This window comes from Tachysurus fulvidraco, chromosome 5, assembly GCF_022655615.1.
Source record: "Tachysurus fulvidraco isolate hzauxx_2018 chromosome 5, HZAU_PFXX_2.0, whole genome shotgun sequence".
Classification (NCBI taxonomy): Eukaryota; Metazoa; Chordata; class Actinopteri; order Siluriformes; family Bagridae; genus Tachysurus; species Tachysurus fulvidraco.
Genome location: NC_062522.1, coordinates 16060122 through 16087038, shown reverse-complemented (window position 1 = coordinate 16087038; position 26917 = coordinate 16060122). Strand labels below are relative to the sequence as shown.

Genomic DNA, 26917 nt, shown 5'->3' with positions numbered 1-26917 from the left:
AAACAGTAGATGCTGTTCAATAACTCACAAGAATATAATGAATGCCTGTGTGTCTGACTGCAGTTATTCATACACCTGCTGATTGACTATGCAGCCCAGACTGTACTGAAATGTTACAGTACAGTCATTTAAAAAAAAAAGTGAAACCCGCAGACTTACTGATTGAGGAACGCAAACAGGTATCTCATGACGATGATGATGGTACGTGGAAGAGTGACTATGAGCTGCTGAAGGTGATGGACTCTTTCAGCAGATGACTCGAGCTCTGCAACAAACACACAGGTTAATCTTTTCCAGACATCACATCTGCCTTACTGGATCACTTCATCGACTGCCGCCTGGTTACTCTAAACCGTAAGGATTTGTTGGCGCAGTCCATTTCTTTTCATCCTACAGGTAAATTAGCAATAAATTGAACACTGCACGAAGACGAGCAGATGTGCGGCACACAGGAGAACTCACTAATGGTGGAGATGAAGTCCAGGAAGCGTTCCTTCGGGAAGAGTGGGTTCTCCAATCCTCTGAAGTACAACTTCAGAACCCCTGCCACTGAGTTTATATCATGATCATTCTGATCATCAATAAGTGGGTCTTCACCTAAAAGAGGAAAACACTCATTCATGATGCTATACTACTATAGAATTTCCTGTTGTTTACTCATTTATGTTGCCATAATACAACGATCAGCCAAATATGAAAACCACTGTGTGTCAGTCCCCCTTGTGTTGCCAAGACAGCTCTTATCTGTAAAGACCTGGAGTTCACAAGCCTACTGAAGGTGTGCTGTGCTGTCTATAAGCAAGACGTTAGCTGCAGATCCTTTAAGTCCTTTAGGTTGCAACATGGTGCCTCAATGGATTAGACTTATTTTGTTCAGCACCTCCAACAGATGTTTGATCAGATTGAGATTTGTGGAATTTGTGGGCCAGATCAACACCTTAAGCTCTTCACCATGTTCCTGTGGTAGGGCGCTTTATCCTGCTGAAAGAGATCACTTGTTCTACAACAGTCTTTAAGTAGGTGGTATATGTCAAAGTAACATCCACATGAATGCCAGGAGCCAAAGATTCCCAGGAGAGCATTTGCCACAGTATGGCGCTTGCCTTCGCCATCTTCTATTCTTTACAAAGTGCATCCTGGTGTCCACACTTCCCCAGATAAGCGGCACACATGCTTTTTCTCGCTTCCAACACTTCAGTTTCTGGACGTGATTGCTCACTGCTGCCTAATATCTCCCAACCCTTGACAATGTTATTCTATTCACCTGTCAGTGGTTTTAATGTTATGGCTGATCAGAATGTAAATGAATAAAAGAACCATAAATGCTATGGGTTTAAAATAATGTATGTGGTTTAGGAGAAAAACAGAACCATGATTGAAAATCTATTTAGTTAGATAATAACAGGAATATTTAAAGGAATCTAGGAGGGTTCTGAAATGTCTTGGTTGTAGAGGTGTTATGATAAAGACAATACATTTTCAATGCAAAAGTTTTTCTTACACAGGTTATAGATTTGTCCCAATTACAGCATTAACACATTTCTCTTAAGCCACTCAGAAGCTACTGTGTGCAATTTTGCCATACTGTAAGGTTTTACTTGACCATTCACTGGCTGTCACAAGTCATACAGTAAATGACCAATAAGAGCTATTTACACCAGATCCTCATGTTTAATGATTATTTTTTAAGACTCTCCTAATTTGTGATAAAGAGACAGCAATTTTTAGAGTGTATGTGTGCTTTGTTTAAGCTTTATTTTACTTCATTTTATGACAAACACCCTACTTGATTATGAAAGTATTCGTCCGGTTAACTATGCGTGAGCCTTTTACCAAACAATACAATACAGCATATTGTACACTCGACATCTTCCATAAGGAAACATAATCTGTTCTGACGTCAGCTAGTGAATTAAAGAGAGAAAAACAATTCTCTTGCACACCCACCTCTCTCAAATGAATTTTTAATATCGTTGACTTCCACCTGAGATCCAGGAACTCGAAATATGCCTTGCTGCTGCAGACCTAAAATAGAACGCAAAAGATATGACACCAGAAAGAGTCACTGCATGCCACTTTCCATCGGAAACTGCATAACACAAAGCAGGGAAATGCAATATGGATGTAAAGTGTCTGTCTGCTCCGTGAGGCAGATTCTCTCTTGTTTTTGAGGGACATGTTCGTTTCTATGATCGATTTAATGAGATTTCATTAGATACGGAATGCCACTAGGCCAGTGTAGACATGGTGTTTCAGGTAGATCAACAGCACAGCGAGGACGAGTGATGTAATCCGATAAAGGAAATGAAACGATGATGTTTATCTGACTCGTAAGCCTACGTCACATGAGAGAGGAGTTTGGAATGAAACAGGGAAACTGTGGTGTTCTGCACATGTTGCTATGTGTCCTGAAAAGAGAATGCAGTACAGACATACAGATACTGTATAGAGCTGAGTTGAGGTTCATTTTCAGCTGGGAGTTCGGAGACACGCAATAAATCCGACAGCTTCTCAGCTTTACTGCTGCCCAGCACTCAGCCTATAATATGGCATCTAATTTACTTAACACTGCCTGCTTTTTTATTACCCAAAGAACATCGATTAATAACGAATAAAAATTCAGCTTTAGCAGTGAATCTTGGAGGCACTACTGAACATTTCAAACCCTTTCTAAGAAATCTTATACTTCAGAAAGAAAAATTAATAACTACACAAGACCAAAAAAAAAAATGCCTTGCTGTATCTTTATCAATCAATATCACTGAATCTACTTTCACTGCAGATAGCAATACAGGAAAATTCATATTCCACTGTCTTTACCTCACCTGCTCTCCTATACATGACACACTGGGAGAAAAATCGCCCTACAAAGCTCTCAACAAACACAAAACTTATGAGCGTTCAAATCAGCATCTGTGCAAAATCCGTATATCCTCCACCCTGTCGTTCAGTGTGCATAGCATTCTGCATGAATGATAAGAAGGAGTTGTGTTTGTAATAATAAGTCAGCCCTCACTTACAGCCAATAAGAGCTTCTAAGCAGTGCAAAACAAACCCAAATACAGACTGCTTACCATAGAGATTGATGTATCGAATGCAGCTTTCCACTACAAGAGGTATGGGCTGACCTGAATCCTGAGAACAAAGAGAAAAACAAACAGACAAACAAACAAACAAACAAACAAAAAAAACAAGGCACACATTATTACATTACAATATAAACAGTGTTTAATGGTGATTTTACAAGAGTTTTCACTAATAGAAAAAAGTAGTTGCTTCATAGTTATAGAACAGAAATACAGTGGATAGAAAACGTCTACACACCCATGTGAAAACTGCTGATTCTTGTGATGTAATAATGAAACCAAGAAAAATCATGTCAGGTCAAACTATATCTATATTTAATGTGATAACCAACAAAATGTATGTGTTTAAAAGAAACAGAATTTCTTTTAAACAAAAAGAATTTGGATACTTTCTTGCTTGCATTCTTGATTCTTCTTTGAAACAATACTACAGCTCTCCAGCCGTGTGCAAGACTTGGGCAAGAAATTTTTTCCCCCATCCTCAGCTGTCTAACAGAGGACTGTAGCTCTTGTGCTAAAAATAAATTGGCCCATGTGGGATGTGGTGCTGTGGATGAAGAGCTGTTTGGTGTTTGTGCCATATATATATATATTAGAATTATGCCCAAAACATTCTTCTCATCAGGCCATAACAAATCGTGCCATACGGTGAGAACTCACTATTGTTTGTTTTTGTTCAAAATTTAGGTGGGCTTGTTGATGGACTTCATGGTTTTTTATGGTACATCTATTGTTTTGAAAATTCTTTTGTTCGCTTCTTCTGACATAAATTCCTACAGAATCTGCTGATCTTTATTTGAGGTGAATAGAATCATGTTTGTGCTGACAGGTGGATAATAATTACTTTCAAACATGAGTTTGAATGAGACTGGTCAATTCTGAGCGCAGTCCAATGTTGCTTTATTTTTTTTTTTAATGCTTCTATTGGACTTTCACGTGAAGCTTGTTGGACATGATATCACATTTAAGATGGAAAAAGATCTGACACAATTTACCTTGGTTTTATTTATCACACCACAAAAATCTGTCATTGTAACAGGGGCCTCTAGACTGTTTCTATCCATTGTATATATCCATTGCATGTATGTATACTGTATGTATGTATGTATGTATATATACAGTATGTATGTATGTACTGTATGTACGTATACAGAATGTATGTATACAGTATGTATTTATGTATGTACGTATGTATGTATACAGTATGTATTTATGTATGTATGTATGTATACAGTATGTATAAAGTTTGTATAAAGTATGTATGTATGCATGCATGTATGTATGTATGTATGTATGTATACAGTATGTATGTATGTATGCATGCATGCATGTATGTATGTATGTATGTATGTATGTATACAGTATGTATGTATGCATGCATGCATGTATGTATGTATGTATGTATGTATGTATGTATACAGTATGTATAAAGTAGGTATAAAGTATGTATGTATGTATGTATACAGTATGTATGTATGTACAGTATGAATGTATAGTATGTATGTATGTATACAGTATGTATGTACGTATGATGTATACAGTATGTATGTATGCATGCATGAATGTATGTATGTATGTATGCATGCATGCATGTATGTATGTATGTATGTACGTATGATGTATACAGTATGTATGCATGCATGCATGCATGTATGTATGTATGTATGTATAAAGTAGGTATAAATATGTATGTATGTATGTATGTATGTATGTATGTATGTATACAGTATGCATGTATGTATGTAAGTATTTATGTATGTATGCATAAAGTGTGTGTATGTATACAGTATGAATGTACAGTGGTGTGAAAAAGTGTTTGCCCCTTCCAGATTTTTTTTTTATGTTTGTCACACCTTAATGTTTCATCAAACAAATTGAAATATTAGTCAAAGATAACACAAGTAAACACAAAATGAAGGTTTTTATTATTAAAGGAAAACAAAATCTAAACCTGAGAGTGTGTGTGTGGCCTGTGATGGGTTGGCATGCTTTGATGCCCGATGACGACTGAGATGGCTCCCCGTGACCCGAGAAGTTCGGATAAGCGGTAGAAAATGATGAATGAATGTCTTGCTGGTGTGTTTTGGATCATTATCCTGCTGCAGAACCCTAGTTTGCTTCTGCTTGAGGTCACAAAAAGATGGCCACACATTGTCCTTTAGGATTTTTTGGTAGACAGCAGAATTCATGGTTCAATTTAACACAGCAAGTCTTCCAGGTCTTGAAGCAGCAAAAACGTTCCAGACCATCACACTTCCAGCACAATATTTTACAGTTGGTATGATGTTCTTTTTCTGAAATGCAGTGTTACTTTCATGCCAGATGTAATGGGACACAAACTTTCCAAAAAGTTCAACTTTTGTCTCGTTAGTCCACAGAGTATTTTCCCAAAAGCCTTGGGATCATCAAAAGGTTTTCTGTCAAATCTGAGATGAGCCTTTATGTTCTTTTTGCTCAACAGCAAAAAGCAAACGTATTGTTGCCCAGCATTGTTGCCCAGTCTCTTTCTTATGGAGTCATTAACACTGACCTTAACTGAGGCAATTGAGGCCTGAAGTTCTTTGGATGTTGTTGTGGGGTCTTTTGTGACATCTTGGATGAGTCGTTGCTGCACTCTTGGGGTAATTTTGGCCTGCCAGCCACTCCTTGGAAGGTTCACCACTGTTCCATGTTTTCACCATTTGTACTGTAGATAACGGCTCAACGACTCTGTGGTCTGCTGAAGTCCCAAAGCTTTAGAAATGGCTTTATAACCTTTTCCAGACTAATAATTACTTTCTTTCTCATTTGTTCCTGAATTTCTTTGGATCTCGGCATGATGTGTAACTTTTGAGGATCTTTTGGTCTACTTCACTTCAGTCAGTCAGGTCTTGTTTAAGTGATTTCTTGATTGCAAACAGGTGTAGCAGTAATCAGGCCTGGGTGTGGCTACAGAAATTGAACTCAGGTGTAATAAACCACAGTTACATTATGTTTTAACAGTGTGTGTGTGTGTGTGTGTGTGGGGGGGGGGCTGAATGATCTGATACATTAAAGTGTGACAAACGTGCATAAAAAAAATAATAAAAGAATCAGGAAGGGGCCAACACTTTTTCACACCACTGTATGTATGTATGTATGTATGTATGTATGTATGTATGTATGTATGTATGTATGTATGTATGTAGAAAAATGCTTTGTGTTCTGTTTGTTTGTAGGCATTTAATCCGTTTGAATATGACAGTACAGAATATGAAACAATAATATGACTGAAGTTAAATTTTGGGGTTTAAAGCATGCAGAGTAATTATAGAAAAGAACAGCACATTAGGCAAATCTGTTCTCTATGATTCTTTCCAATTCACTTTCTGTTCATTCTACTTTCATGTCCGTGACAAAAATGTAAAAAAAAAACATGAAATGTTTTTTTATTATTCCTGAATTGAAACATTAACTAAAAGAAAAGGGTTTGTTTTTCTCAAAACTAGGGTTGACACTGATAGCTGTGGGTATGCCTGTAACTGTATTGTAACCGAAATGATATCTCTGACAATATCAGAGATTATGCCACATGATTGTGACGAATGAAAAGACTTTTCATCAGGAACTATTAGGAGATTCTCTGCTGAATATCATTTACGCTTTGCTGAATGTGAAGTTTGGCTTTTTGACACATATTTAAAAATTAGAGGTGGAATGAAAGCCAGAACTGAGGTAAACACCCTGATCAGGCAGTTCTAGCTACCCCTCTTAGTAATAAATGTACTAAAGTACATAATGTAATTAGCTCTTATGGAGATGTGAAGAGCCTAAACATCCTCTTGATTGTTGTGGGAAAGATTCTTGTGTAAAAAAGGAATCACTTGTGCCATTATGTTCAGCAAAAAGCAAAAGGATTAGGATTCCTAATTAGGAATCCCAATGTGGATGTTTGGTGTCTTCCCACCACCAGTACAGAGGTAGCTGGGTCTGAGAGTGGGACCAGTGCACGCTTTCTTTAGTATATTTACGGCATATGGCAGACACCATTATCCTGAGTGTTAAGGGCCTTGCTAAGGGGCCCAGCGATGGCAGCATGGTGCATTTGGGATTCGAACTCACAACCTTCCGATTGGTAGTCCAACACCTTAAAGCTACACATCCCCCCATTTATAGTTTAAGCCACTTTTATGTCCATATTGGAAACATAGTCACTGGCTAAGAGTCGCAGGCATATTGATTTACAGCCTTATAGATGACAGCGACAAGACTCGATTTTGAAACAATAATCGAATAACTATTCATGATTCGTTTTTACGTTTCTGTTGCTGACACAAAATAGAATGAACAAGAAGTACACAGACCACTGAACTCACTTCTGATTAGAGGAGTGAGATTCTTCATTTGTTCACCAGTAAGATAAGAAACCAAAAATGACACTTTTGTTGTTTTTCTTTTGCTCTGCGCTAATGTACCTGGTGGCGAATACGGGTATTCCTTCTTCCCCTAGGACAGAAAGCAGTGGCAAGAGGAGCAGAGGGGTGAGAAAAGCAAGACAATCACAGATTAGGAAGGAACGACAGGATCGCCATGGAGACGACACTGTCGTCCTGAGTCTCAGAGCGGTTGCTGGAACGCTCAGGATGCAGCACGTGGGGTGGCACAAATATCATATAAACACAGCTAATCCTGTTTTTATGTTTAAAAAAAACAAAAAACAAAAAAAACAACGAGTCATTTCTGTGTATCTAGTGGTTTTCGTGTGTGTTCCGCCACCCTTACAATCTGCATCAGGAGAAGAAGGAGGCGTGAGTTATAGGAAGGCACAGAGGGAGGGAGCTAGCGAGCGCTAAGAAACAGAGGATAAACAGCCTGCGTGCCACAGTCAGCCCTCCATTCCAGCAGAGAGAGCTGTCTAGAACAACATGGTACCTTAATGAAGGTCTCCATATTTCCGTTAAACAGCTTATGATTATAGACGGAGCGTGGCCGAGGTTTCCGTAGTTTCTGTGGCTTCGGGGGTAGGGTAGGGGGTCTGGGAAAAATGAATACGGCAAAGAGAAAAAAAAAACAAAACAAAACACACGCATACACACACAACACCAAAAGTAATGAGGTTACAACCGTGCAGTGTCTAAAGTGTAAACCTCAAATCTTTTAATAGCGGACATGTTTAAATTAATAACAGCTTCACGAGAAATAATCATGATCTTATTAATGACCCCTAATTAGCTTCATACCGTTGCTTTTACAGCAGCCTCCTTCAGAAACACACACTGTGATATGAAGACTTAATTGCTTTCTCGTGTTGTGACAGCGCACACAACCTGATGGAATATCACACTGAGCTGCACTAAGCACTAATCACCAGAAACAACTACACTTGCCGGTGTTTCCGTTTACTTTTGGAGTAAAAAGAGTTTTTTCAGTTTTTTGAAGAGTTTTTTTTTATTCTTCAATGTTGGCCATCGTCTGTCATTCCTTCTACTTTTTTCACCCTGAGGAAAACTTATATTAACGACACCATTTACATATTGCTCATAAATAAACGAATATCACATTGTTAATGACTAATATCTAATACTTAACTTTATTACTTATGCTTTATTGAATGAATCTTATGTTAGAGAATTTCCTCACAGACATGTCAGATTTCTTATTGTAGTTAATAAGCCCGAAAAAAAAAAACCAAGCTTGTCATCACAAAGAAACTGCACAGTGCTTCTAAATCGTCTCTCCTGAAGAACTTCATGTACTGACAAAACCAAAAGTTCTTCACAGCTTCACTTCTGACTTGTGACTAACATCTCCTAACTAAATTTCACCTTATTATCGATTACACACATTTTAGTTTGTATTAATTCATATTAATTTGCACGCTGTCATTGCCATTCATCCCCATTTAAAAGATTTCTAGCTGTAAACATTCAATCAGAAATTCATATAAACATAAGACATTCCTTAATGTAAACTTCTCACAAATGGTTAATGGGCCAAAGTCATAGCTGACGATCAGTAAACGTGTGGTGCCGGAGCAGTGGTATGTGCCATAGCACTTTACTCAGCAGTTGGAGCAGGTTTTAATGAGCAGTTGCACAGATGGTGGTTGACATCTGCTTTGCCAGCGGACTGGTACGGCTTTTCTAACCCTACTCACAGAGAGAGTACTTAACCTGCCAATGACAGCTTGGGGACAAGTCCTCTTCGACCGCTGTGCATTAACTCAGTCAGGGGTTATTGCAAGGAAAGAAACATTTTCCTTTCTTTCTATTTCTTTCATTGTCACTGACTTTTTTAGGATTGGTTATTCAGCTGAATAATGATAAATAATGCAAATTCACTGAGAATTATTTTAGAAACATGCAAAATTTTCTGAACTGTGCATTTTAAAGCCTGGAAGTTCCTGAAAAAACAGGAAGTGGATATTTTTTCCATAGCAAATTGAAATATACTGTGAGAATGAGATACTTTTAAATATACCATACTCTCATTATATCTCCCAGTCCAAATTTAACCCTGATACGACCTTAGAATGTTTAAAATACCAATAATATTTATAATTGTCAAATATGGATTGATGGAGACTCGAGATGGAGACTCTAGCGTCTGATAAAAATATCTGATATAGTTTAATGATCTGTTATTATGTAGTAGTGAATAATGCACTGTGATTAGTTTGGGCATTTAACAGCTGTGTTGTCATTATTTCACAGCTCAGTACAAGCTACACTCCACAAGTAGCTCAAATGTGAATTCAGCCAGGAGGAGAGTATCAGCAAAATTGCAGTAATCATTTTTGTAAGTACGTCTTGATTATTTAGTGTTTAACCCTTTCAGTTCTGCACAATCACATGAAGCATCAATTCAATCAGGACAAATGATCGGAAGGATTATTTCTCCAAAAGTTTTACCTTGTCGTTCCACACTCAGCTCTTTCTCCTGCAAAAGAGAGAAAGAAAAAAGAGATAAAAACTCTTATATCTGGTGCTGTGAGCTGTGCAGTTTTGATGGATTGGGTGTGGGGCTTTAGTGAAAGTGAGCCAGACTATTGAGAGAAGGATGAATGGATGAACCCTGATATTCAGACAAAGGAGTGCTGCGGTCGCTGTAGAAACCTTAGCGAATCCCTGTGGGGTGCTAGACGGCTCGGCAGGGTGAGAAACGGGAACGTCTGCGCGTGTGTATATGTATGTGGTCAACAATGCGGATTGTGCGTGTGACAGCTCATTAAATGATTTGTCTGAAACATGGTAGAAAGAAAGACGTGAAAGACTTTGGGGAACCTGATAGACAGACATGTAGCGCGTCTAGCACATACGCTCCCAGCTGCTATCACAGGACAAAATTTATGCAAATGGGGTAAAGAGGGTGTTTCCTCTAACTGAATAGTGGTACACAAAGGACTAGCTATAAATGAAGCAATGTTTTGAGCAATCAATTCAAATAAATATCATCTATTTAGTTCAGTGAATCACCATCATAGCCTTGTATGAATTCAGCTGAAATGTATGAAAAAGTATCATTGTCTCTTATTTTCTGTCAAATATATAAAAAAAAGAAGCCGAGCTTTTGTCCTCGGAGTGCTCAAACACACTAGTGTGAAGACACAGAACATTTCCTGTCAGTTATTTTCCAAAGAAATAGTTTGGCTGTAGCACCACAATAACATTCCCTTTATAAATCGTCCACCACTTAATGTTCTCTTTCTGTAATACCATATCAATGAGAGCTCCACGTGTAATACCGAGATCATTTTACTCCAAATAACTTGACGTCTGAGAATCTGCATATATATCGTGAATGTCACTGAAGGGCTTTGATCGGAGAAATCGTTTTTTTTTTTGAGCAGCCGGCTAAGAAGGAAAAAAAAATGATTCAGCAGTTGCTGCTTGAGAGGGAGTCCAATTCAAAACATCAATGCTTTTTTCAGATCGCTGGAGCATGTCCAAATTAGCTTTTAGACGTTTGGCCATGTCTGTAGACATGGTGGTGACACCAGCTGGTGAGTATCTCATCAACCGTGAGAACATCACTACAGCTGAGCACACTTAGTAAGCCAGATCATCTAATGCACCTAGGATCAATTAGGTGAATAATTAAAAACAGGGGTTGTACCTGCAGCCACCATATGTCTCTCTCTCTCACACACACACACACACACACACACACACACACACACACACACACACACACACACACACACACACACACACACACACACACACACACACACACACACACACAGGTTTAGCTTGTGGCCAAAACAGGACCCAGACGTCTAGCCCTCCCTGTCTGGTGTGATTTGGTGTAATTGAGTGCCGGGGCTGCTGGGTAGCAGGGGGGCATAGTTGTCTGTGAACATCCATACGCATAGCAGGTCTCAGCTGGGTTCTCGCACACCGTGCCGCCATTAGATTAAGACACAGCACACCAGCAGCTGCCCAAACGCTCATGCTGATTGATTGGGTGCAAACTGCCCATAATAGAGCTGCCAAAATATCAGGATGAGGCTTTCCCTCTACGGAGAATAAAAAAAGAGCACCTACTTTATTTTGCTATGGTGGCCTGCAAGTGCAAAATACACGAGCAAACCAGAATGTGAATAAAAACATTAAGAGCAAATTAGAAAATTAAAAACAAAACAAAACAAAGCACACAACAGAAATTGACTGGCGGCTCTTGTGTACACCGTGTTCAGAGACCTGGACAGCAGGATGTTACAGTAGGAGGTAATATGACCAAATGTAAATGTCCTGATGCTTTTGTTTCTGCTTAAGGGCTTTTAATACAATGTTATTTTTAAAATATCCTGTCACAGCATTCATTGGAATACAAATTTGGGCAAATTCTTGAAGGCATTTCTACAATACACAACATATATTACCAAATATCTAGTGTTGCATTTAAAAAGAAAGAAAGATATGATTTATGTTTTATATAAAACAGTCTATAACCCAGACACTAATGGAATAATTCAGAAGAAAGTATTACCTCACTATAATAACATGAGTAACTTTGCAGTAAATCCTTTGGCATGTCCAGCTCATACGGACCTTTCCTTAGTGGTTGGAGTGGATACTGATATGTTCCTGATATTGCTGTTGTGTTTTAGCTCTCTATTTGTTGGTTTGTTGACGTGATTCACACTTACACCGTATTACTCGCCATATTAAGCCTTTCCTCAATGCCTCAATAATATAGCAAGCAAATTAGAATTTCAAACAACATTACCATCTGCTTTTAATCACCTGTATCTACAACAAACTCCCTTTAATGACCAGACGTTAAAGGAAGTCATTTAATGATACTCTTCATTAAAACTCTCATAAGGCTCTCACCGAACGCCGTGACCTTAATTTGATGTTATCCTGCAGCGACCAAAGTCACAATGAGAGACCTTCACACAAGGTCTGACACTTGGCATTTAGCGCTGGTTATGCAAGCACTCACCTTCCCCCAGCGTCTGCTTCAGGAGGTCATGCTTGGCCTGCAGTTTAATGATGAGGTTGCTTCCGTTCAGGTACTCTTTAAATTTCTGCACACACAGAGATGAAGATGTTAGGGAGCCGGTGATACTAACACAAGCTGACAGTGACACAAAAGGATAGAACTGCTTGCTACGGCAGAGGATCAAACGTTGTTGTGTTGTGTTTTGCGCGGCAATAATTCGATCTGTTTTCTAAGAGGTTTAATTTCCGCTTTTGTTGATAAGTCACAGAGACTCGTCCTGGGAGTTTTATGATTTCATTTACGGTATGAGAACGCTGGGCTGTAGACTTTCATTATCTGTGTATGGGTTCAGTGTTCTGTGATTAGATTGCAAAAGTGATATCTTACATAGTAAATGAAAAAAGACAGAAATTATACTGTATACTTGTGGTCCGAAGTCTTGCTGGGGAGTCCATGCTTTATTTATTATCCAGTTTTGGAACATGTAATCCCAATAATCTCAAAGTACTGAGTTTTTATCATTTAGGATAGTATTCTAGTTTGCTATAGTACAGTATTGTGTAGTTTACTTCATACAGTTGTACTGGTCGTTTGAATTGAACGAGTTTAATCCAAAACTCATTAACTCAAACATAAATCTGAAACATTTTAATTAATAAAAAGCATTTATGTTCGGTGCTAAAAGCTTTATGGTTAAGCGATGGAACATTTCATTCCAGATTATGTACCACAAAATAAATAGCTAAAGTACATAGAAAAAAATTAACAGAATATTTCCATCTATTCTCCACCTTAAACTCCACCCTAACACTGACTGACAGGATTCCGTGATTGTGATGCAGAGGAAGTGAAATATCGAACGGGGCGATTTCTATAGCTATTTCAGAATGACAGGGTCGTAACTCATCAGACATGGGAAATGCACTTGAGCTTGCAGTTCAGTTCAATTTATGACACAATGTGCTATTTGCATTTCCCATTTGAATTATGACACAATTCATGCATCCACATTCCTGAAGAGACAACTTCAAATACAATTCTGAGAATTGTCTAGAAAATACTTCTGTACATCAAGAAGTAAAACATAAAGACCTGCTTGAACCAACATGTTGTAATTTACTTGTTTCAATTAACTGTCTTTAAATTGCTATAGTGTGTGTAGTCGATTTAGTGATGGATTGAATAAACGTTTTTCAAGGCAAGTGATTTCATTAACATTTAAACAAATACTTCATTTTAATATTCTTTACAATTCAGAATGCTGAGGTTGTCTGTCATTAATGTCACATTATTACTGGTAATTAAATCTGTACTCTTAACGCAAACCCAGAGGTAGGTCAGCTGTCTGACTCACTGTGAAGTAGAAGAGCTCGGTCTCCTGCTGGTTGGAGCGCCGCTTGGCGATGTTCAGCTTGCTCATGTAGCCTTCAGATGCCACTGATTTAACAGACTCTGTGGATCTGCTGTGCTGGAAGGCATCAGACACGTCAAAGTCCTCCACGGTCAGCATGTCCTGAAGCGTCTGCATTGTCGCATCCAGGGTCTTGCGCACCTGACGGAGAACAACAAGTTCAAGTTTCCATCAGTGAACAGTAGATAACTTCAATAGAATAGACTTTAACAACAAAGAATGTCCTGGTTGTGCAATTGCACAGATGAAAGGTCTCAACGTTTCATCCTCATATCATCTCTCAGGGAGTTTTTCCCATGGCGATAAGCCAAGCTCTCGACTCCTGAAACAACCCTGGGCTAAAATATCACTCATGTGAACGACTGAAAATGAGTGCTGTCTGACTACAACACAGATGATATGTATAACTGCCCCAGGACTCTATTGTGAAGCTCTCAGATTAATGTAGCATATTCCCTTCCTGACACAAATCGTCCATTATGGCCTGGTTATGAGACATACAGCGATAAGGGCTGGATGGAGCCATCAATATGAGCAGGTTGGGCTATTATAGGGTCGATTAGAATCTGCGTACGCTTAGTAGGAAATCATGACACGTAGCCTTCTTCTACACTGCCGCAAAGAAGCACCTTCATGAATTCCACTCCGGAAAGAAAGAAAAAACATTATTAGCAGGAAGGAAAAGCTAAAAATACACCACGTTCCCACAGACAACGAAGTGAATCTTGGAAATTAAATCAGTGGGGCTGTCAATGTGATGCATCTTCTTGAGGTCTTCAAAAACAACAGAGCCTGAGAAACATTTCTGAGCAAATCCACAGGGTTTTTAAGGAGCTGACTTGGTCAAAGTTACCATCTGGCAATGCTACAGTGAAGAACAAGTGCGCAGCTTAATTGAAAGCCTCAGCCTGAATATTCCTGCCATCATCCTGTCAGGATCTAGCCTGAACTTTGTGCTGGTGACGTGTGTTTTATTGGTTGTTTACGTTTTGTTCATGTGTCTGCCCCACACTTGAGTAATTCCTTCCTGCCTCAATTGTCTCCCTTTTTATTCCGGCCATGTTGCCTTGGGCAGTGAGGAATCCTCATCTTTGTGTTGTCTTCGTGTGCTCTGTTCTGTCGAGTTTCGCTTTTCTTTATCCCAGTGTTTGCTGTTTTATTTTGGGTGTGTTTTTATGTATTAAATCATCTGAATTTTATCTGTAAAGACACCCCCGTTTTCTGACATCCTGAGGGTCTTCGGGATACTGTGAGACGTCTGAAATCCTTTCCACATAAAAAATGATTACGCCGACATTGTTAATTCATTCATATAACACAAACAGATAGGATTTAAAATAGACGGATGCTATCGAGACACTTCAAAGTTTAAGTGTTATAAACGTCCTAAAAGTGCCTCAGTTTGCTTTTCCAATTTATTTCACCTTGATTTCCAAGCGACCTGGCTTCATACTAAGGCATTTCCTTCAAGACGGAGATTGAGGTGCATTTATTTAATAGGTCTATCCTGTGCATCCATCGTGGGTGCTGATTCAAATGGTCAGCTGATGTCTGGCTCAATTTACCTGAGTCATGTTTTCTCTAATGGAACTTATCCATACTGTGCATTACACCAGTTAGACTACAGATAATAACCTGTTCAAATCAAAATCTCTAGGTAATTAATAAACACGTGTAATAAATGTGGGCTTTAGCTGTACGTGGTGCAGTCTAATGTCATGGCATAAAGGGTAAAGATTATGTCTAAATATCTGTTTCAGAGATGGGGCTCACCTCCTCGTTCTCGATCTTGAGTGTAGCCAGGCGCGACTGCAGCTGATGGTAGCGCATCAGGAGCTCTGTCTGGACTGGCTGCTGAGCGCTCACCTGGCACACCTGACACACACACACACACACACACACACACACACACACACACACACACACACACACACAGTCATAAAATGGTGGCGTTCTGAAATTCAGCTTTAGGTTTTACTACTGCATGCACAGTGAACTCTTACTAGTTGGTGCTGGAGTGGCAGGTTTATAGATACTGTACACCTTTTATACCTTGTAATATCTACAGTATGATTTCCATGTACTCTCTATTTTAATCTGAGCAATAAAGGGTTAAGGACCTGGCTCAGGGGCCCAGCAGTAGCAGCATTGTGAACCTGGGATTTAAACTCATGACCTTCTGATCAGTAGTCCAACACCTTAACCACTAGGCTACCACATCCTCAATCTGATTAAATAACGTTAAATAAAAGTTGCCAATATATATAGCATAAAACTTACTGTATTTTTAAAACACTTCACTTTTGTTTAAAATATGTATAAGTTTGATGCACGGTGCATGCTAGGCTTTGTACGAGCTGTATTAACAGATTCAAATCAATTGCTGTGCTGTTGTCACTGAAATTGAAGCGGCTTTGTCTCTTGCTGGTGTAAACTTAGGCAGGAAAGCCTAAATATAAATTTTCCGGAAAAAAACTGTTATCAATAGATTTGTAAAGTAGGATTTCTACAATGGTCAAATTGACTTTAGAAGCCAGTTTGAAAAGCATAGCTGCATAATTGGGTGCAGGCTATAAATAATAGATGTTTCTGGAGGTTTATAGTACATGCATGTATATAGAAGAATCATGGTCACGTTTGTTAGTAAATATATCTCTGGGTTTGTCCATAGAATTGTCATTAATTCTATAAATACACTTTCTGCCTGTTCACTTTTTGAGAGATGTTGTACCAAATTTTATTCAGAAAAGCCGTCAGGTTTCAGAACTGCACACAGTCAGAATATGAAGGGTTTCATGAAGCCTTCGGGTTAGATGCTGCGATTATGTCGAACTCTCTCACCTCATCTCCCATGTGAGGCAGATACTCAAAGCGCATGGGAGGACAGAACACCTGGTTGTACATGTCCATGATCTTGTGCTTGTCACTGCGAGAGTCCAGGTTGTCTACGGCGCTCTCGATCAGGTCCAGACCTTCATGGCGTGAAGTCTCCAGGTTGTACTCAGCAGAGAGATAGGTCCTAAACATGCGTGCCAGGCTAGCATGATATCCGAGGTCACAGCACTGGAAAATAAAGAAGGATGTTTTAAAGACCTAGCAAAGCATTAGTGTGTACACCAGCTCGTTTCTGTTTGCTATGCTAATGAGTTACAAGTACTGTATATACTGTACATTTCAGTTCGGTTCATTAGTGGCATCATCATCATTTTTTTATTTACTCTTACGTACAGACACTTAACTCTGATTAACAGTAGAGTCTACAGACAGCAATTTTGGCTTGAAGACCAAAAAAAAAACCTTTAACACACATTTAAAAGTACAAGCACAGTGGGATAGCCAGTTTAATTAGTTTCAGTCTTAAAAAATAGCATAAACTAACTTAATTTAGAAGAAGGTTTGAAATATGCTGCAGGGAAACAAACATGTCTGTGAATTATTACATGAGCGTTTAATGAAGAGGAGTCAGCTAGCTCTCCTGAGCCGTAAATCCATCTATTAGACTCAATTAGGTGTTTGACTACACTGGCACATGGGCTCATTTGAATAACCTGATTAAGACACTTTAGAGCGTTAGTTGTGTTTATGTGTTTAAACCAGAATACAGTGCATCTCTCAGTGTCACTGAGGATCAGGAATGAAAGTGACCTCATATTTTGGACTGGTATTGGATCGATAATGACACATTGCCCAATCTGATCCACTAATGTGAAGGCTTTTACATTTTTATGCTACACAACTATACATGACCGCAGACACGGGTTATTTTAGAGCACTGTCTAGCTGATATATATAGTCTAGCACTTTAACCACTGAGTTACCACTTCCCACTAGTTATGTGCATTCATTCATTATTGATAATCAGCTGATAAATCTGAGAATTAGATAATCATTAGCATCAAATTACAAACTGAATATAATAAATAGTGGCATTAATATTTACAACAGAACTGTCATGAATGGAAATAAAGTAAACTGATGTCAAGGGTCATGTTAAACATATGGAACTGTATCTCAACTAAATGTATCTCCATGCTATGATATACCTCTACCTTTCTTTCATTCCTTCCTTCCTTCCTTCCTTCCTTCCTTCCTTTCTTCCTATCTTCCTTCCTTCCTTCCCTCCCTCTTTCCTTCCTTCCTTCCTTCCTTCCTTCCTTCCTATCTTCCATCCTTTCTTTCTTTCTTTCTTTCTTTCTTTCTTTCTTTCTTTCTTTCTTTCTTTCTTTCTTTCTTTCTTTCCTTTCCCTCCTTTCTTCCTACCTCCCCTCCCCTTCTTTCTTTCTTTCTTTCTTTCTTTCTTTCTTTCTTTCTTTCTTTCTTTCTTTCTTTCTTTCCTTCCCTACAGCTCAGTGGGAAAAAGGAGCCACATTTGCTCCTCTTCTCATTGCCTGCTGTTAGATTATGTATGATGGACAGACATGCCACCAATGTTGAATGTCTATTATGATGGAGTAAAGACAACAGACCCAGAAGCCAAATCACAGTTCTCACAGTCATATTTAACACAGTTCTCACAGTCATCTTTTAAAGTGTTTAAAAGAACGGGATGAACAAAGTACCGCACGAGCCGTATGCCCCAATTCACCCAGCCGGGGCAATTACGAAACTGTCTCAATTCCCCTGATTTGCCTTGAATATGAAATTTACAGACCCAGTAAACAGCTGTGCATGTGTGTGTGTGCGCACATGTCTGTGTGTGCTCGCATGTGTGTGTGTGCGCACATGTCTGTGCGTGCGCGCATGTGTGTGTGCACACATGTCTGTGCGTGCACGCATGTGTGTGTGTGCGCACATGTCTGTGCGTGCGCGCATATGTGTGTGTGCGCACATGTCTGTGCGTGCTCGCATGTGTGTGTGCGCACATGTCTGTGCGTGCGCGCATGTGTGTGTGTGCACACATGTCTGTGCGTGCGCACATGTGTGTGTGTGCACACATGTCTGTGCGTGCGCGCATGTGTGTGTGTGCGCACATGTCTGTGCGTGCGTGCATGTGTGTGTGCGCACATGTCTGTGCGTGCGTGCATGTGTGTGTGGACTGCCTTACTCTTTGTTTATACACGATAGAGTCACTCTATTATAAAGACTGCTGTGATTGAAGGCAGGGGCGGCCAAGTAGCAGTCATGAAATAACTTCCACTATGAGCTGTGCAGAGTGCAACATTAAAACCCTGCCACATGCTTCACACAAGCTTCAGGATTTACAGACTTAATTGCTAGTTTGGTTGTAAGGTTGTGATGACTTTACATGGCCTAAGGACCAATGACATGGCATACGAACCGTACAAGTTTCTGTAGGCGATTCTGATTTCTCACAAAATCTATATATTTGGACTTTGTATAAAAAGAAAACCTAAAAAAAAAATTTAAATATGCCACGGAAATTGTTCCTTTTAAAGATTTAATGTTAAAATATTAATGCAAACAAATTCCTTATTTCTTTCCTGTTATGCATTAATGAGGAGAGATGAAAAAGTGTACATATTAATAATCCTCTGTAAAATAAATAGCCCTTAGGCAGCGCAGTGGTGCACTAGGAAGTGTTTCTCTACTGTCTCACAGCTCCAGCGTCTCTGGTCTAATCTGAAGCCCTGATTACTGCATGTGTGGGATTTCTCTGTAGGTTTGTCATGGTTTTCTTACCTGCTGTTAGATAGAAGGTTTGACTGTCAGCAACTAGAAATTGTTATGTACATAGGCATTTGTGTGTGTGTGTGTGTGTGTGTGTGTGTGTGTGTGTGTGTGTGTGTGTGTGTGTGTGTGTTTTCAGGATCCACCACCACTCATGAACAGGAGAATGACTTATAAACTCTCTCTCTCTCCCTCTCTCTCTCACACATACACACACACACACACACACACACACACACACACACACACACACACACACACACACACACACACACACACACACACACACACAGTAAGCGGTCAGTAATGCAAACACAAACCCCTATTTAATTCTGACCAGATGATCAAGGCATTACCGAGTATAACTAACTCCTGTGGACAGATTATAAGCCTAAAATCAACTCAACTGCTTTTAAGTTAAGTAAACATCTGCTAAGTAAGAATAAATCATACTGGAATTCTAACACGATGCAGCAGCAGTGGGTGCCAGAATTACAACACCAGAACGGGGATAATTATGCAAAGCAGAGAAAATAATGTCTGTGAGAAACATTTGGAGAAAATAACATAGAACGGCTTTAGCGAGACCCGGTACCCACAATGCAACGGGAAACAGATGGAGTCCCCTGCAGTGTTAACTGTGTCAAACAAACACTTACAGTACACATCCAAGCCAGCGTACACAAACACATGTCTTATGTGCCATACTCACATCAATCATGTCAGAGACGTCGTGAATGTAGTATTTTGCCACTACGGCGTTGGTGGCTGCCAAATTCAATAAATAGTCGTTGCGAGCTTTTGTGCATTTCAGCTTGTTTTCTGAATACTTGGCTTGTCTCTGGAGAAGGAAGAACAAAACAGAGGAGAAAAATGTGTTACTTTAAGGAAAGTACTATGCAAGTATATGAGTTTCATTATATTATATCTTTCTTTCTTTCTTTCTTTCTTTTTTCCTTCCTTCCTTCGGCAATCTGCATGATGAGTCCGTATTTTGCTCTGCATCACTGTGCAATGTTCCCATTTCTGTTCATTTGAGGCTTAGATATTAGGGGCATTAAAAAGCACACGTAAAATACAACCTAACAAAAAAAAAAACTTGATTTTAGCAGAATCAGAAACTGAGCACTCAGAATCCTAGTGATTGTAAACGAATTAGATCTCTGAGCTGCTGTGGTGAACGATTAGATCACTGAGCTGATGTGCTGCATGTTAGCATGCGTGAGATTCCACACGTCCTATCTAAACTAGCTTCTCTACATCTTATTCATCTTTCAGGAGTCTGATGGATTCCCAGCAGTAAACAGTAAACACTGTGGTGGATGAGGCTCCTTTAACAAAAGTTTAACAAAAGCTCCTTCATTAGCTTTTGTTAAATAGCTCCTTTGATATGTCACCTACTTAAGCAGCCATGAAGGCTGAACAGACCCATCTTATCTCAAGCCAATTAGACTGTCTTGAGGAGACACTGATGGTGGCTCAAATGCCCTGTTCTCACCTTCTCCTTCATCTTCTCAATCTTCCTGACAGAGCTGCGGCGCTGGGCGCGATCCTCGTGCCGCAGGAGATTGACGTTCAGGTCGCCGGATTTGCTGTACTGTTTCTCCTCCTGCTTTTCGGCGTCCTTTAGCTTGCTCTCAGCACTGATGCTCTCCGTATGGTACATGTGGTATGTCTTCATCACCTACAGGGGGCAGTGAGGATGCAGCAGGGAAACAAAAAGTCAGATACCGTCCAATTTGAACCTCATATGACAATGGGTGTGTGGAAAACAGTAAAACATTTATACCCTATGCCTGGAAAGACAACCAAAAATGTCCCAATATTCTTAGTCTCAGAATCATGTGTGAGTGAAGAGAAGAGTTTGGTGGCACAGGCACAGCTGTTACCTCCAGGACAAAGAAAACAATTTTGAATGTGGATGATACTGAATAAAGCAAGCAAGCAAACGCCCGATCTCTCTGTACACATCCAATAGCTAGAATTTGGGTTTCCCAGCTGTAATAATAATGCAAGACTTGTTTGTAATTATATATTGTATTATATTTACAGAATTTAGCAGACACCCTTGTCCGGAGCAACTTACATTTTTATCTAATTTTAATACAACTGAGCAATTGAGGGTTAAGGGCATTGCTCAGGGGCCCAGCAGTGGCAACCTGGTGGACATGGGAATCGAACTCACAACCTTCCGATTGGTAGTCCGGCACCTTAACCACTAGGCTACCACATCCCACATATTACCACATATTAACACATATTAACACATATTATATCACTGCTGTTCTGTTCTACAGTTTAATCAGAGATTCTTAATGTGGCCTCAATGGCTGAAAATCACTCAGCCCCTTGTCTGAAGCTCTAGAGTTAGATGCTGCCTTGAAATAAAGTATATCTTCTGAGCAACTTCATCAAGCAAAGTGAAGTACTCCTCCTTTCTTGTACTTATCACAGGATCAGACTAACATTACTAATGTACTTCTAGATTATAGTTGGACAAACACCAGCTGATGTCCAACTCAGTAAGAATTGGCGTTAGCATGAGTAGATGAGTGATAATTCTACGAGTAAGCTCACTAAGCAAGTGAAATCTCTAAGGTGCTGCCCAGTCCCTTGACTGTACTTCCAGTACCATAATTAACTAGGCTCTAAATGGTAGCTAGAATAATGTAATAAAATCTGACATGCCGGTTATTGACATTCATTTATTAAGTGCAGCCATTATCCTTTTCTACAAAGGTGTCCTGTTTACATCCTTGACTAAGGAATCAATTATAGATTTATATGCCAGCATTGTACTGCACTTGATTTTGCTCAGTTTTGTCGGCGTGTCCTGCATATTTATAAAAAACATCTGAATAGTAAATGTGTATTAGATCTGAGCTGGGGGTCACAGTGGCTTAGTGATTAGTTTTTGTCAAGTCAAGAAGCTTTTACCGTCATTTCAGTGATATATAGCTGACACAGTACATAGTGAAATAAATCAAAGTTTCTCCAGGACCATGGTGCTACATAAAACAACACAGAGCTAAGGACTTAGTAAGTAAGTTAGTCCTAGCGATATAAAGTGTACCGTGTGTAGCCTAGTGAAAACGGTACGAGAAAAAAGACAGTGCAAACAGACAATACAAAGCACTACAAAACAAATACACAACAGAGCGCCAACCGGTGTGCATTATTTATATTATACAGTACAATTTGCAAAAATATAGGATTCTGAATAAAGAGGGTTCTTGTAAACATACTGTATATACACTTGTGTAATAGCAGCAGTTGGTATTGAAGAGTGAGTGTGAAAGATAGTATGTGCAAAAACATTAAAAACAGTGTGCAAAAACAGCATGGAAATATAAACATAATGTTTAATATGGGTGGTGCTGTAGATGTGGATGTATACTGAATGAGTGTTCGAGTGTGTGTGGAGAGTATATGCTCCTCCTGTGCTTCAGGGGTTTCCTCCAGGTACTCCACCTTCCTCTCCAGTCCAAACATGTGCTTTGTAGCCTGAATGGAATCTCTAAAACGCTTTCTTAAAAGAGCAGAAAGACTGCAGCTAATGAATGCACATAACTAGTGGGAAGTGGTAACTCAGTGGTGCTGAGTGCTGGACTACTACTACTATTGCTTAGCTGTATAAATGAGTTATATGTAACTGGATAAGAGCATCTGCCAAAATGCTATAAATAATTGCGGTGCATTACCTGTAGCTACCATTTTGAGCTTGCTTAATTAGGTTTCTGGACATACAATCATTGGCCTGCACATGAACAAGTGTGTTAGTATGTGTGAGATGTGTGAATGTGCCCTGTAATGGGTTGGCACACTGTCCAGGGTGTCTCTTGCCTTGTTCTGCGAGTCCCTGGGATATACCCCAGGTATAGGATAAACAGTGCAGAGGAGAAATAAATAGATGTATGGATGGATGGATGGATGGATGGTTGAATGGGGGGGTGGATGGATGGGTGGATCTATGGAACTGAGCTGTGGTGCACCATCTTGGTGCAATTTTGTTTTCATTAAAATATCATTTTCTATTTGTAAGTAAAAATCAACACAGTGTGGAGTTTTGTTCCTTCTTTGGCAGAATACTAAAAAAGAATGTTGGTGAGTCTTATCCCTCTGAGCCAGACAGGCAAATATAAAAAAAAGAGCCTGGACACATCATCATCATCATCATGCCTCGTTCACCCTGTCTAATAAATAGTTCTTGCTTAAAAATGAAATTTAATCTATGAGTCCATTTACAAATCTTAGTCCAAGCAGAAAACTGTGTATCTATATCTATATATAACTGAAGGAATCCATCATTAATCATTAATTGTGTAGAATTCTGTCATGTTACAGGCAACACAGCTTGATGTAAGTCAGGAATATTTGAGCATGTTCATACTCTGCACTTCTATTGTGTCTGGGCAACTATTTTTATGTTTATTACCGAAATGAGGTGAAGGCTTGTTAGTGTTGAAATAAAAATATTGTGTGGTGCAGAGTTGCAACACCTCCTGACACTGATACTAAGAACTAAATGAATTACCACCTATGAGACTTTGGTCTGAACAAACAGAAACTACTAAAGAAATTTTGTTGGCAAACATAAAAGTCTCAGCCGACAAAAACTGATATCACATACTAACACTAATGCAGCTGTGTGTGTGGCGTGTGTGTGTGTGTGTGTTTTAAAGAAGCCTGCCAAATCACAGTCATTAAGCGAGTCCACTGCAGCTGGCCACCAACTTCTGCTGGAAAAAGCTGTTTCCTGCAGCTCATTAGGAAGAGGATGAGCAGAGATGTAGCCTCTGGACAACATGCACCACAGTCAAGTAAAACCAGACAACGTGAGCAGTGTGTTAAAGTGCATGTGAACATCCTTCATAAGACCTTTCTCATTAGGGAAAAATGAGAAAGCAAGAAAATCTATTTTTAATGTGGCATTCCTAATTAAAACTTATGGATGATCCTTGCAAGAGCGTTCAGCATCCAAATGTAGATCTGGTGCATCTATATTGCTCTTTATCCTGTGATTTAATGGTTGGTACTGCACAGTTTTATGAATGCCAGCACCTGGCTCTTTTATGGTGCACAGCTTCCTGGAACATACATCTGCTGTCCTCTGCAAAAATGACTTTTACAGCACTAACAAAACCCAAACACTCTTCATCTCATTCATCAGCAGGAAGTCCAAAATCATAAATAAACCTAATAAAAAAAGAAAAAAATAACACTGTGCCCCCTAGTTGAAAGGATTAACAGATATCTTATATATATAGTACTCCAGCATGGAAGAGTGTGAAAAATAGGCCAATTCACTACAGCCAAGGATGTTGACTCGTTACACTACCAAGGAGAAAAAAAGTGTGTTTCTGTCAGGACCGCTATGTCAAATGAGAATTTATTAGATGATTGCATACAGTTACTGTTGGCGGTATGGTTCTGTTCAGGGCAGGAATCCATGGACCGAGCGGGGAGAGCAGCACTAGAAAATAGAATAGACCCCCCCTATAACAGAACCATTGATCATGCATAGTTTTTTTTTTGCAAATAATAAAAGAATGGAGAAATAAATAATTAAATAATTAGATAGAGGGAGTGAGAGAGAAAAAATGTGGAGATTTAAGACGTTAACTGGTACAACAAACACGGGTTCCCGGCAGGTGGAGTCGGGTTGGAGGAGGGAGTTTAAGTCGCAGCAGCGCGATGCGCTAGAAAGCTTCTCAATGAATGGGAATTTAAATGGTCGGGTAATATGGCTGATGTGACCGGATTGGTGCGTGTCGTGGACTGCTGATTAACAGCTGATGCACGCTTGACGACGTGGCCTGAGCTGGATCTAAAGGTCTGTCGGTCCCAAGCAGCAGAATCTCATTTTCTGGCATGCTGAGGTGCTTCTTTATGAGCACAGAGTGTTGACTTTTACAACAGACAACCAACTTCAACAGTAAAATGTGGCATGACAACTGGATCAAAGCTGCTAAAATATTTCATATTTAATGCTAGCTGTAATATAAAGGTTGGTTTGATGAGAGAATTGAATTTGTTTGCTTCTGAATACAGTGGTATGAGACACTAGGCAGATCTCTGAAGAATGTTTGAATATAATTTTGTATTAGTGGTGGTAAGAACTATTGCCATCTAACAAGCTCCAAGGCTCCCAGTTCCCAGCAAACCTCAGCTTGCTTTACTACTGTGTAGTTTCATGTGTTTACCTTTTGACCTCACAAGTTTCCTCTGAGTTCTCTTGATTCCTCCCACCTCCCTTAAACATGCCAGTAAAACTAGGCCTGAATTTCTATAGATTTGAACATGTGTGTGTCTTCGCTCATACTCAGTGTACCTATCCACACCAATGACAACGTTGTACTGGGTGCCAATAAATAGTCCAAACTATTACCAGAAGTTTTATTAGGAGGAATATTTTGTTAGACCAATGCTTGTTTCTTCTAGTCTTGGAGTAGGAAATTTGAGTTTGTGTTTGAAATAATGCTTATTTTATACAAAAATGTTCACACATTCTCTTTTAGGGTGCCAATATTTCTGAAGTTGATGTGTTGCTACATAATGTATTTGTAGGTGTGCATAAAGTAAATGCTAGATATTTTAAACAATAATATTTGACAGAAACTATTTGCATGAAATGTGTTTTCATTGTTTTATTCATCCATCCATCCATCCATCCATCCATCCATCCATCCAGCCTCAAAAACCACTTTATCCTGCTCTATGTGGCAATGGATCTAGAGCCTGTGCCCCGACTGGGATGCCAATACATCACAGAATATGCACCACACACATCTGTGTACACCTAAAGGCAATTTAGCGTTGTCAATCCAACTTCTGTCATTTTTTTTAAGGGGTAGTTCTGAGGTGGGGAATCAGAGGACCTGAAGAAACCCCAATGGGAACTCATGCAGAAACTTCATCCAGAATGTAACCTGAGCTCAGTTTGGTACAGAGGACCCTGGATGTCTTCATTTTTAGTACGTGCTGTATCCTGGACAGGGTTGAAGCCTGTTCCATAAACACTGGATGGTAGTCAGGAACCAGCATGAATAGAATACAAGTCCACTGCTGGACATTAACAGCACCAGCACCTGAGAATGGATCTTTTAAGTATGTTGCCTTAGTTGATAAAAAAAATCAGACCATTTCTGTTACCTGTTACAGTTCCAAACACTGGTGACTGAGTCTACCACAGCCCAAAGTTTTAACGTTCCACAATTTAGTTAATTGTATATTCAGTCCATGTCCAAAACGAGTAAAACACCTAAACCACTTTCAGAGACGTCTCAAGGGATGTGACACTGATTTGGCAACATCATTATCACAGAAATGCTAATACTTCTAACTCTTAATTAGCCATTCTGTAATTTCAGGGTTAACATTTAGG

At 39.4% G+C, this 26917-nt stretch overlaps 1 protein-coding gene across 4 annotated transcripts in view; it reads right to left on the bottom strand.

The window, feature by feature from the left end:
• srgap3 (SLIT-ROBO Rho GTPase activating protein 3) overlaps positions 1 to 26917 on the bottom strand; it is a 108289-nt gene that overhangs the window by 17523 nt on the left and 63849 nt on the right. For 2 of the 4 annotated variants that reach the window (XM_027146632.2, XM_027146634.2), the window contains 12 exons: positions 21032 to 21217; positions 20246 to 20374; positions 16747 to 16968; positions 15679 to 15780; positions 13849 to 14046; positions 12495 to 12579; positions 9956 to 9983; positions 7977 to 8079; positions 3075 to 3135; positions 1948 to 2025; positions 463 to 597; positions 160 to 265 (listed from right to left, as the gene is read on the bottom strand). In XM_027146632.2, coding sequence (XP_027002433.1) covers positions 160 to 265; positions 463 to 597; positions 1948 to 2025; positions 3075 to 3135; positions 7977 to 8079; positions 9956 to 9983; positions 12495 to 12579; positions 13849 to 14046; positions 15679 to 15780; positions 16747 to 16968; positions 20246 to 20374; positions 21032 to 21217 — 1433 coding nt within the window. Of the gene's footprint in view, positions 1 to 159; positions 266 to 462; positions 598 to 1947; positions 2026 to 3074; positions 3136 to 7519; positions 7551 to 7976; positions 8080 to 9955; positions 9984 to 12494; positions 12580 to 13848; positions 14047 to 15678; positions 15781 to 16746; positions 16969 to 20245; positions 20375 to 21031; positions 21218 to 26917 lie in introns of those variants that run through there. The other 2 variants (XM_027146633.2, XR_007140572.1) reach the window with 2 other exon arrangements.